General features: G+C 37.2%; 1 protein-coding gene across 4 annotated transcripts in view; it reads right to left on the reverse strand.

Moving 5' to 3' along the window:
• The window catches only part of IL23R (interleukin 23 receptor), a 75396-nt gene extending 63054 nt beyond the window's left edge, over positions 1 to 12342 (reverse strand). For 2 of the 4 annotated variants that reach the window (XM_059884849.1, XM_059884848.1), the window contains exons 1-3: positions 11375 to 12165; positions 11025 to 11096; positions 6741 to 7037 (exon numbers count right to left, since the gene is read on the reverse strand). In XM_059884849.1, the coding sequence (XP_059740832.1) occupies positions 6741 to 7037; positions 11025 to 11096; positions 11375 to 11606 (601 nt within the window). In that variant the 5' untranslated portion in view covers positions 11607 to 12165. 4 annotated transcript variants of the gene reach the window in all.
• Positions 12343 to 12556: the final 214 nt, after the last annotated feature.

Here is a 12556-nt window from a genome sequence, read left to right on the forward strand (position 1 = left end):
GACTTTCTAATCCACAAATCCCATGATTTCTTTATGGTCATCATTGAGCTTAAACTCTACAGAATTTGCTATTTTGGTCTTTCCCACCTTGATATCCAACCAGTCCATTCTAAAGGAGATTGGTCCTGGGTGTTCTTTGGAAGGAATGATGCTAAAGCTGAAACTCCAGTACTTTGGCCACCTCATGCGAAGAGTTGACTCATTGGAAAAGACTCTGATGCTGGGAGGGATTGGGGGCAGGAGGAGAAGGGGACGACAGAGGATGAGATGGCTGGATGGCATCACTGACTCAGTGGACGTGGGTTTGGGTGGACTCCGGGAGTTGGTGATGGACAGGGAGGCCTGGCGTGCTGCGATTCGTGGGGTCGCAAAGAGTTGGACACGACTAAGCGACTGAACTGAACTGAACCTTGATATCTCTCTGCCTTTTGGCTGTTGTGAAAGGCTCTCCATGTTTTTCCTCTACTCTAGCATTCGAATGCAAGGGGAGCAGGTTTGATCCTGGGTCAGGGAACTAAGATCCCACATGCATCAGGGTGAGGCCAAAAAGAAAAAAAAGTTTGATAGTCATACATACATACTCAACCTTTAAAAGAAAGGGAATTCTGACCCATGCTATAACATAGATGAACCTCGAAGACATTATGCTAAATAAAATAAGCCAGCCACAAAAGGACAAACACTATATGATTCTATTTATAGGAGATGTCTAGAACAGTTGGACTCACAGAGACTGAAAGTAGAATGGTGGTGGCCAAGGGTTGAGGAGTTGGGAGAAATGAAGAGTTGTTGTTTATTGGGTATAGAGTTTCGGTTTTGCAAGATGAAAAGAGTACTGGAAATGGATGGGGGTGATGGTTGCACAATGATGTCAATGTGCATATTCATCACTGGCATTCATAGAACTTTGCACTTAAGAATCATTTAAAAAGTACATTTCACTACAGTAAAGAAAGATTAAAATTTTTTAGGCATTCACAGAATTCGATTTCTAGTTTCTTTTTCTCTTTTCTCCCATGCCTTCAACTCTTTCTCTGAATGGCCAAATTTTGGAGAATATTGTTAATTTCTGTCTGCCACCATCCTTCCTTTTGAGAACTGACATCTTCCTCATTCCTAACCTCATCTCCACTCCACCCCTGTGCCACGGGCTGTGCCTTGACACACAGAACTGTGCCCTTGACCTAGTCTGCCTGATGGAGTATTTCCATTGGGAATGAACCCGTGACCCAAGATGAACCAATCAGAATTATCCAAGGAACTTTTTCTGGGGCTACTGTAAAAGATGTGCTTTCTCCCTGCCGTATTTACTGTCTCTGAGTGTCATGTAAGCTATGGGCTTTTGATGGCCATCTTGCTGTCATAGTGAAACAGTCTATTTAAGAATTAAGCCAGCACAGGGGGAAACACAACCCAAGAGATGAGAAAAGATGAGAGAGTTCTGTTGGAGCCCTTGGAGCCTCTAAAGCCTATGCTGCTACTGCTGCTAAGTCGCTTCAGTCGTGTCCGACTCTGTGCGACCCCACAGACGGAAGCCCACCAGGCTCCCCCGGCCCTGGGATTCTCCAGGTAAGAACACTGGAGTGGGTTGCCATTTCCTTCTCCAATGCATGAAAATGAAAAGTGAAAGTGAAATCGCTCAGTTGTGTCCGACTCTTAGCGACACCATGGACTGCAGCCTACCAGGCTCCTCCGTCAATGGGATTTTCCAGGCAAGAGTACTGGAGTCGGGTGCCATTGCCTTCTCCGAAAACCTATGAAACCCCAACAAATATAGAACAGCATCTGGAATTTTCAGATACATCATCCAGTAATAAATTACCAAGAATCAAGATCAAAAAATAAGTATGGAAATACTGGGCATTTATCACATGCTCACTTTTTAGAGGTGGTTCTCTCAGCTTGTACCTACTTTTGCAATACTGCCTGGGAAACTGATTACTCAAAAAATGATATGAAAAATGAAAGGATGAAACTAATACAACATTGTTAATCAACTATAAAATAAATATTAAACAAAAAAAATAAACCAATAATTATGTCCCATTAAGGAAAGAAGAAAAATGAAAGGATGGGGCCTCAGAACAAATAAAAATACAGACATTTATGCACCTGAAATTATACCCAAAGATTTAGCTTAAACATAGATATATTCCTGCACTTCATCTATAAATCATCTACCAAGAATACTACTTATAAAATAAGAAATACATATATGGAAAAAATTTATCTTCATTGCAAACTGAACCAATAATAGATGTCATTTAGAGCTATCAAATTGGCAAGGATTTTGAAAAATGGTAATCCATAGTGTTGAAATGGACTCAAGGAAATCCTCTAACACACTGCTTGTGGAAATGCAAATTGGAACAACCTTTATCATAATCTGTAAAAGCAGGAGTAATATCTTGCAACCCAGCAATTTTACATCTAGGACTGCATCCTTACTAAAATGTTCATAGATACACAAAAATATTTGGCTAAAAGGGTTTGCCTCTTAAAGTGTTGTTTATAATAATGGAAGAATTGGAAACCAGCTTAATTTCCCAAAATACACTCCTGAAATACAACCAAAAACAAAGTTATTGAAGACAATATAAGTATCTGGCCTTGGAAGCAACTCAAAATACATTTAATTAAATAAATAAGGCCCATATGATAAAATGAAAAAATAAGTTACAAAATAGTATAGTATAGTATAGTGGGCTCATTTGAGAGACAGAGAGATAAAGGGGTAGCGAGAGAGATAGAAACAGAGACAGAGAAACAGAGAAAAGAGACAGAGACACACACACAGAGAAAGAGACTGAAACTAGAAAGACATATTCCAAATTATTAAAGATGGAGTCTGCTAGTAGGAAGATTATGAGATTATAGAAATGATGTGTATTTCTTTTTTGTTGGTCCAAAATGTTAAATAAAACATTCTACTTGAATGAAATTTGATTTAATGATTTAAAAACATATTTTCAAACAGTAAGAACACACTAAAGTGCTTTAAAACATTATGATGAGTTGTAGCATCAAACGGCAGTGGGGGAGAAATTGGACTCCAAGTGAGAAAAAATAAATCTTTAAGTTTTACTTGAGCCTTAAAGGAGGTAGGGGTAGAAACATAAATTTAAATCATTTTGGATATTGATTGACTGGGGTCCTTCAGTGATTTGTGCTGAAGTTATTTTTTCCCTCTAGTTTGAGAGTATTTTTGATTCGGCCATCATAAAAGACAACTATCAGTCTTTTGGGCTATGTTATTCTACAGCATTTTCTCTGAAGTGAATGCTCAGGGTTATGTCCGGTAACTAATTAACTTTGTAAAAGATCAAATAGATTAAACACTTATGTGCAAATAAACATGCTATTTGTTAATATGAAGCTATGTAAAGATGGGAATGTGAATATAGATATAAAATAAGACCAAATTGTTTTTAGATTCCATTGTGTGTGCCTAGTCACTCAGTCATGTTGGACTCTTTGCAACCCCATTGGACTGTAGCCCTCCAGGTTCCTCTGTCTGTGGGATTCCTGGGCAAGAATACTGGATTGGGTTGTCATTTCCTTCTCCAGGTATCTTCCCAATCCAGGGATTGAACCCTCACCTCCTGTGTCTCCTGCATTGCAAGCGGATTCTTTACCTGCTGGGTTATTAAATGTCTGTGGGCAAAAACCTGCTGTACAGCCAGCTGCCAGAGAATACTCTGCTCTCTCCTACCCATCACATGTCTCCCCTCCTACTGGGTCCCTTACTATTCACAAGCCATGTTTCTTATTAATTCAAAGTTTAGCCAAGGATCATTTTCAACTGAGGGCTTCTTGATGGCAGAGTCTGTGATCTCCTCTTCTCTGAATTGCTGTCATTTAACACAGTTTTGGTGCATACTAACCACTAAGTAAAGTGTATTTCATGGCTTGATTGGTTTGATTAATAAAATGATAATGAGGAGAATTTAAAATGAAAAGAAAAACAATGCTTCTGGCAAAGATCTCTCCATAATTCCTTACTCAAAGAGTGTGCAGTCTGGCCTATTGTGTCACTAGTAAGACTGAGTAGCAATGTTAAAGAGAACTTTTCAGGGCCTTTTATTGGATAATAAGTCTACTTTCATTAGATGATAAATAGAGATCAAAGATGATTAAAATTCAGCTTCAGTCGTGTCCGACTCTGTGCGACCCCATAGACGGCAGCCCACCAGGCTCCCTCATCCCTGGGATTCTCCAGGCAAGAACACTGGAGTGGGTTGCCATTTCCTTCTCCAAAAATTCAAGTTATATATATTTAAACTTTTTAATGATTCAGTGGAAATATGACTGTTTCATGAATAGTTTAATTTGGTGTTTTTAAAGGAATAGAGAAATCTTAAAGTGTTTTATCCTGTGACTGGTGTGACTCTGATAGAATACTTTTCATGATGTGTGTACACTTACAGATAACAATCTAAGAAGTCTAAGATTATGGCTAAAAATGAAACTGTGATAATAGTTTGTGTTTCACAAATTGCACATCAAAGTATAGAACTTTTAATGTTTGGATATCTTTTTAGGAAAAGCAATGACTCCTTTATCTTCTCTTTATTTTGTATGATTTGTCTCCAGTCTAAAAAAATACACATAATCGTTTTGTTCAGAGCAGTGATGATAAGTTGACATGGTAAAGCTCACAGGAAGAGTATCCTGTAATCAAAGTGATCCAGTGAAAGCAGTGTGATTTCTAGAATACCACAAAAACCCTCAAAAACCTCTACTTGACCTACTTCAATAGGAAGTTTTGTTTACTAAGAATGTAGAGCCCACGAACACAGGGTTTCTTGAATCCAGGGCTTTGAGTAAATTCTTACATGGCAGTTACACTTTCACACTCATAACCAGAGATCTATGTAAAAAGTTCCAAAATCACAGAGTAAACAAGTGGAAAGGGTAATGTTCTTTCTAAGCAGCTGTCAGCAGAAAATACAAGTGCTTCTAATGTGTTGTCCTAGAAGGGGAGAAAAGTCCACTCCCTGGCCCTGAGCAGAGCCTGGTGGTTGTGTCTGGGAGCAGAAGGCTCAGCCAACACTGGAGAGTGGTTGGGCATCACTGGTCACTCAAACTGCAACACAGGGAAGGAGGCCACACTTCTTCTGCCTCCTTTCTTACTCTGGCTTAAAATTAAAACTGACCTTTCCCCAAAACCATGACAGTTGCTCATTTGTTCTCCAATGAAATATTCTCTCAACAACCCACCCCCCAAACATCAAAGATAAATAGGAATGTAATTAAGCAAGAGGGTTACTTTTGTTTCCTGAGGATGCGGACAAGCTAAGAAATCCTCAGACATCAGATAAGATGTCTACTTGAGGTTTCAGTTCCCACAATTTAGGGCAAGTTTAGCATGTTATTATTATTTTAAGGCCTAAATTTTTTCTTTAACTCCAAAACCTATTAATTTCCTTCCTCAGTTCACCTCTGCTACTTCCTACAGCTCTTCTTTCTTGAAGCAAGTTGGTCAGGTGCCCAGCAGGACAATGGCCTTACTTTAAACAAAAAAGCCTCCTTCTTCTCCCTTTAGGGACAGGTAGAGGTGGCCAGGTAGACTTGGTCTGTCTAGGTGAGGACTGGAGATGAGGAAGAACTCAGATTGGATTCTCAAAAGTATGGAGAAAGGGAACATAGCAAAGATCCAAAGCCCTCTATCTTTCACTGAAAATGGGCCCAGATGCTGTAGGGAATGAAACTCTAGATTAAAACAGTACTGAACTTAACATTTTTCTTTTGTAATAGTAGAACCAAGAATTAAGTATATAATTATACAAGCCAGCCCATATTACTATAGTAACTTAAACACCTTCAGGATACTATGAACACACATTGAATTTAGCAAGTATTTTTAAAATTAACAATTCTTTTTTTCTTAATAATTATAGTAACAAACAATGATTCACAATTGGGGCAGTGACATTAGGAGCAGGGAATTGTATCAAAATAATCCCATGTTTTATCAAAAGGTTCCATTTAAAAGGGCTTAGGCACATTAATATTATAGTTTAAAGTATATAATACTTTTTTAAATAAGTTATTGAAATTTGATCTTTACCCTGACCAATATAATTAGCCTCATTTTACAGACATGGAATTGAGGCATAGACTGGTTAAGCAACTTCCTGAAGTCACACAGCTGGTAAGAAATATAGCAGAGATACAAAGCTAGTATTGCAACTGTTTTTTCCTTTCGAAATCTTAGCCTCAAAATTTCTCAATGGAATCTGCTTCAAGGTTTATATTAGTTTGGAAAACAATGTTAAGTGGAAAATAGTTGAAAATAAAAACACTGAAAATCTGAGGGTGCTGCCTTTCACATACCTAAAAACCTGTGTTCGGCCAGGATAGTGTTAAAAAATTGTATTTTGAATATGTTGGCAACATTGAAAAGTTTGTAGAGTTCACATTGAAAATTTACACTTCCATCTTCTTTGGAAGAACCAAAAGATCTAAGAATACTGGATCCTCAGAGACCCGGAAGCTGGACACTGTCTGTGCTCAGTAAACTATCTATGTGTTTTCCTCTCTGCATAGATCCCACCAGCTTCTTAAAGCAACATTTCACCAACCTGGCTCCTGGAGACATTCAAATTGCAATACCTACATTAAACTAACAGAAGAAGTGAAGTACATTAATTTGCCTCCATTTTTAGACAATATTGGTAGTTACCAGTTAATCGTTAGGTTAACTTTCACTTGGCTTTTGAATGCACCCCAACACTTACATCCAGAAGAAATGTCTTTTCCACATATCAGTGTCTCTGGAAAATATCTGGAACATTCAGCAGTACAGTACACAAAGGCTTGTGGCTCCACAAAGTTGTTATACCAAAGGCGAGCTGTTGTTTTATTGATTCTTGTGATATGAAATCTTTCTTTGATGCCATTTTTATAAAAATAAAGTTTACTTGGTTGGCAGTTCTTAATTGCTGCTTGGCAATATATAGAGATATTCATACCCATCTTAAAAATTGTGGCAGGTTCTACCCAGATGTGTCCAGAGCAGTTTATATTTGTAATCCCTGGAAAACAAATAGATAAAATAATTAATTCCATGTAAAACATTAAAACCAGATATTCAGAAAAATATGCTTTGCATTTAATATTGTTTTTGACTAATGGAATAATTAGTCAAATATTTCATTCAAAATAATCCAGTCAAAAATAATTAGATTGCAGCCATGAAATTAAAAGACGCTTACTCCTTGGAAGGAAAGTTATGACCAACCTATTCCAGTGTTCTTGTCTGGAGAACCCCAGGGACGGGGGAGCCTGGTGGGCTGCCATCTATGGGGTCGCACAGAGTAGGACACGACTGAAGCAACTTAGCAGCAACAGCAGCAGACAGCATATTAAAAAGCAGAGACATTACTTTGCCAACAAAGGTCCGTCTAGTCAAGGCTATGGTTTTTCCAGTGGTCATGTATGGATGTGAGAGTTGGACTATGAAGAAAGCTGAGCGCCAAAGAATTGATGCTTTTGAACTGTGGTGTTGGAGAAGACTCTTGAGAGTCCCTTGGACTGCAAGGAGATCCAACCAGTCCATTCTAAAGGAGATCAGTCCTGGGTGCTCATTGGAAAGACTGATGTTGAAGCTGAAACTCTAATACTTTGGCCACCTGATGCGAACAACTGACTCATTTGAAAAGACCCTGATGCTGGGAGGGATTGGGGGCAGGAGGAGAAGGGGACGACAGAGGATGAGATGGTTGGATGGCATCACTGACTCGATGGACATGGGTTTGGGTGGACCCCAGGAGTTGGTGATGGACAGGGAGGCCTGGCATGCTGCGGTTCATGGGGTCACAAAGAGTCGGACACAACTGAGCGACTGAAGTGAACTGAATGGAATAATTTCCACTGGAAAAGAGTTTTAGGACTCAGTGTATCCTTTAATTGCTTAGCTTATCAGTGTGTTTTTACCATTAGGACTCAGTGTATCATTTATTTGCTTAGCTAATCAGTGTGTTTTTACCATGTTCTGTTGATGTTCAACAGCATTACACGAGCCTAGAGTCAGCTTTCAGCTTTTCAGCTTCTCTAGCAGTCTAAAGTGCAAATATAATTAGCTCTTCTATTTTAAAGGTGAGGAATGAGGCATTTTGAGGGTACCTTATGTTTCAAAGGTAACATTAGAAATAACAATTGGTAGTGAAGAATCCAAACCCCATTCTTCAGCTACTCAGTCTTTCTTTCTTTTACAGATAAGGGCTATTTTTATTAGAAAATTATGATCTTAATGAGTGAAATCATACTGTTACTAGTTGCAAAAATTTATTGCTTGACCACCACTTAAAATTCATCATTAATTTAAAAATATGGGGAAATGTTCAGAATATATTTTTAAGTTGAAAAGCAAGTTTCAAAACAAAATATTTAATATAGGCTGGTGGGCTATATTTAATTCATTAAATTAAAGATACACTAAGATATTATCAATGATAATCTCTGTGTGTTAATTTTTATTTTTAATTGAATATTTCTGTGTTACAAAAATTATATAATAATGTATTATTTTTATAGCCAAATAATAATAAAGGCATTTTCATAAACTCAAATGACAATGTAATGCAATATCAATTAAGTTAAATTCACATCAAGGAAAATTCATTGTAGGCTTTTTCTAAATATTCTAAACTCTAAGCATTAGAATATCTTAAAACCTTATCAAAGTGATAATTAAAGGCCAGTATTTAATTTTAAAAGTCCTTATCTTTAGAATTCAAAGCTTAAAAATTAACTTTTATAATATAAATGTAATTGAGTATGTCCATTTATGTAGTTTGCATTCACATATAAATTATAAATATTTCAATGTTGAAGTAGTGATAAAAATAATTCCATCATTATCAATAGGAATTTGAAGCCAAAGACATGAAAAGAAGTTTTAAGAAAGCATCTGACTGCTTTGCCATGCTGAGTCACTGTCCAACTCTTTGTGACCCCATGGACTGTAGCCTGCCAGGCTCCTCTGTCCATAGATATCTCCAGGCAAGAATACTGGCGTAGTTTGCCTTGCTCTCCTCTGGGGGATCTTCCCAACCCAGGAATCAAACCCTGGATACATCTCTTATGTATCCTGCATTGGCAGGCGTTCTTTACCATTAGCACCACCTGGGAAGCCCCTGTTTTAAAGAAGGTCAACAATTCAAGTTCAGAGAAACTGTTTCTTCAGCACCTTAAAAAAATATCTGAATACTATCATGAAACGTGAGTAGTGTTTAAGAATACACAGAAAATATTAAAAACGTCAGAAGACTTCAAATTCGGATAAATGTTATCTTGGTTTTAAAAAATAGAATAAAAAAGAACCCCAGAAACACTGGACTGCTGAGCTTCACAACATTTGGGAATGAATTAATAAGTCGATGATTTTTCAGAAAAAGAAATCAGTAATCAGCAGGAGTTAACTTGGATTATGTAAGAATAAGTCATACAAAAGTATGTTAATTTCTCTTTTTAATATGTTAAAATAAGTCACACAAAATATGTTAATTTGGAGGATGTTGGTCAGAAAAATGCTAAACGTAGTGTTTATTTTTTTTTATTTCAGCAAAGCTATTTAAAAGGGGTAAAATATCATTCTAGTAGAAAATTTGGAAAAGATAGTAAAAATATTACAGCAGATTGAATAATTTCTAATGAACATCTGGAAAGTCTCTAGTACCATATCATATGGACTTGTCTAATTTCTCTATGCTTCATATTAATCACTCAGATGTATAAACGGGTTTCCCTGGTGGCTCAGACGGTGAAGGATCTGCCTGCAATGCAGGAGACCTGAGTTTGAACCCTGGATCGGGAAGATCCCCTTGAGAAGGGAATGACTACTCACTCTAGTATTCTTGCCTGGAGAATTCCATGTATAAACAGAAGTCTGACTTATCATTCGCATATTTCCAGAAGCTGGAAAAAGTAAATGATGTCTTATTTCTACGAAACCTTCTTGGATACTGTTGGTCTGACTCTGGAAGGGTCTGGTATCCTGCTGGAGGGATTCTAGTTCTCATGGTGGGACTACTTCTATATGTCTAATATAAGTTTGTCCCAACCTACAGAAGATAGTTTTGCTTTTGTCACTATTCTGAGTAAGTTGCATGATTTACAAAACTTCCTTCAAGATCTAAAACCCTGCCTTGATGTTGCTTGTGTGTGTGTGCATGCTCAGTCACTCAGTCGTGTACGACTCTTTGCAACCGTATGGACTGTAGCTTGCCAGGCTCCTCTGTCCATGGGATTCTCCAGGCAAGAATACTGGAGTGGGTTGTCATGGCCTCCTCCGGGGAATCTTCCCTACCCAGGGATTGAACCAGCATCTCCTGCATTGACAGGCGAATTCTTTCACCACTGAGCCACATGTGAAGCCTTTGGTGTTGCTTATCTCATAGTAAATGAGTCCCTCTCGCCTGTCCAGGATGCAATGCCCTCAGTAGAAACTCTCAAGAGCCAATGGCTGTCCTGCCTGAACTTCTGATGATCTCCCACCTCCCACTCTTAAAAGCTGTGTATGCCTTTGTCATAATGCCAGCTGTTTGTGTGAACTACAAAATAAGAATAATAATAGCACATAATACTACTGCACAAAGTTGTTGTGAGGAAGACAAGGCTTAGCACAGCACCTAACACAGAGTAATGATCAATAAATTGTTTGTGGAATTGAATAAAATTAAAATGTTTGATAAGTTATATAAGTTAAAAATGTTCAAAGACAGATTATGCCAAACCAAAATAATAAACTGCTTTGTGGAAATGTTGATATTGGAATTAGACTGCTTCATGGAAATTTTGATATAAGAATTAGACCTCTGTCAGGATGCTTGATAAAGGAATCTTGCATTAGGAGGGAGGTTGGACTCACATTTCATTCCACATAATTTTATGTGCATATAATTTTTCCCAGTATAATAATTTTTATTCTTCAGAGATTCGAGCATAATGTCATGAACCTAATAAACACTCAGTATTTTATTTGAATAAAAAATAGCAATAGGTACTCAAAAATACTGTACCTCCATGACACCAACTGAAGAATATGTAGAGAGCTATTACCACGTCCCAATGAATTGTGACCTGATTCATGCCTGAAAGCAGAAAAAACTCTTTGTTGCTCTCTAGAAAAATATGAAAAATGTTTAAACTGTAATATTTTAATAAAATACTAAAAGGCATAACATTTTTCCTAGCAGTTGTTTTTGATGAGAAACTTTAATTAGGAAGAAAGGAACAAAGGGAGGAAGGATGGGAAGGGAGAAGGAAACAGGGCAAAGAAGAGTCACTGGGGTGTGAGGAGGTATAATAAGGTGGAGGAGTAAAGCAAAAGAATGGGATTTTATACCCTTCAAAAATCAGTGTGAATTACCTTCATAAGACATTTTGACCCTTGATGAAATATAATTCCTCCTGATCTTGTCTCTCTCATCAGAACTCTCTTTCTGCTCTAACTCATGATCCTCAATCCTTCTGACCAGGTTCACATGTCTATCAAGCTCCAGAAATATTAGTCTTTCAGGAAAAGCCAAAAAGATCAGAACTTCCAGAAAAGAAAAGCATTCAAAATGAAGAAAGAGTAAGTGAGACAAAACCTTACACATTATCACCAGTTAGATTTACAGAAATCCCCTTTATCTGCAGAGAGTTCAAAAGAAGCACATTATAGAAATTCCAAACAATATTGCCATTAGTTTACATCTGGAGTTACATTATTCAGTTAAACAGTTACATGCATTATTAAATAATTAAATTATTCAATAATCAGCATTATTCAGTTATTTAATTAAACCTGAGCCTTTCATATAAAACAACAAAAACTCATAACTCATCAAATGGCACACAATATTTCATTTTTAAAAACTGAGGTCCCCAGTGACTTATGAATATAAAGATCCCTTTCATGATTTGTTAATAATAGTAGATCTTCTCTTTGTAAATAATAGATAAAAGAAACTGTGAAATATTCCTAGTTAGGAGTTAACTACTCACCTAATAGAGTATACACAATAATATCATTTAAAGCGATATGATGTTAGATAATATTACAGATTCAGCTTCTATCATAACTCTGTATGAAATATCATACAGACTCATAAGACAACTTGGCCCATGGATTTCCAAAAGGAAATGTAGCTGTTTTTGAGTATTCAGAGGTCATTATCTCTTTACCTTACAGCCTGTTTGAAGCACATAATTCCACCTCAGAGCCAGGCTGCTACCCTCGTATCTGCGTCATGTCTTCTTTCCTCACTGCCTGCCTGTCAACGATCACTTCAGGTTTTCAGTGATGAGGCAAATGGAAATATCTACAAAGCCCCGACCTACATTTCAGATTCTTGAAGAGGAACTCAAAACTGCCCAACTCAAAATGACTGGCTCTTATGTCACTATTTGGGAAAACCCAGATTACTGAAAGTGAACTGCTTTGTCAGTACTCTTTTTTTGTCCCTCACCTTAATTTGAAATAATCTCATCCAAGAAGTAGAACACATATTTATGCTTAATCTATCAAAATCTTTGACACTAAAGATACAATGCTTAGTTTTAATTT

The sequence above is a fragment of the Bos taurus genome, chromosome 3 (genome assembly GCF_002263795.3).
Source record: "Bos taurus isolate L1 Dominette 01449 registration number 42190680 breed Hereford chromosome 3, ARS-UCD2.0, whole genome shotgun sequence".
Taxonomy (NCBI): domain Eukaryota; kingdom Metazoa; phylum Chordata; class Mammalia; order Artiodactyla; family Bovidae; genus Bos; species Bos taurus.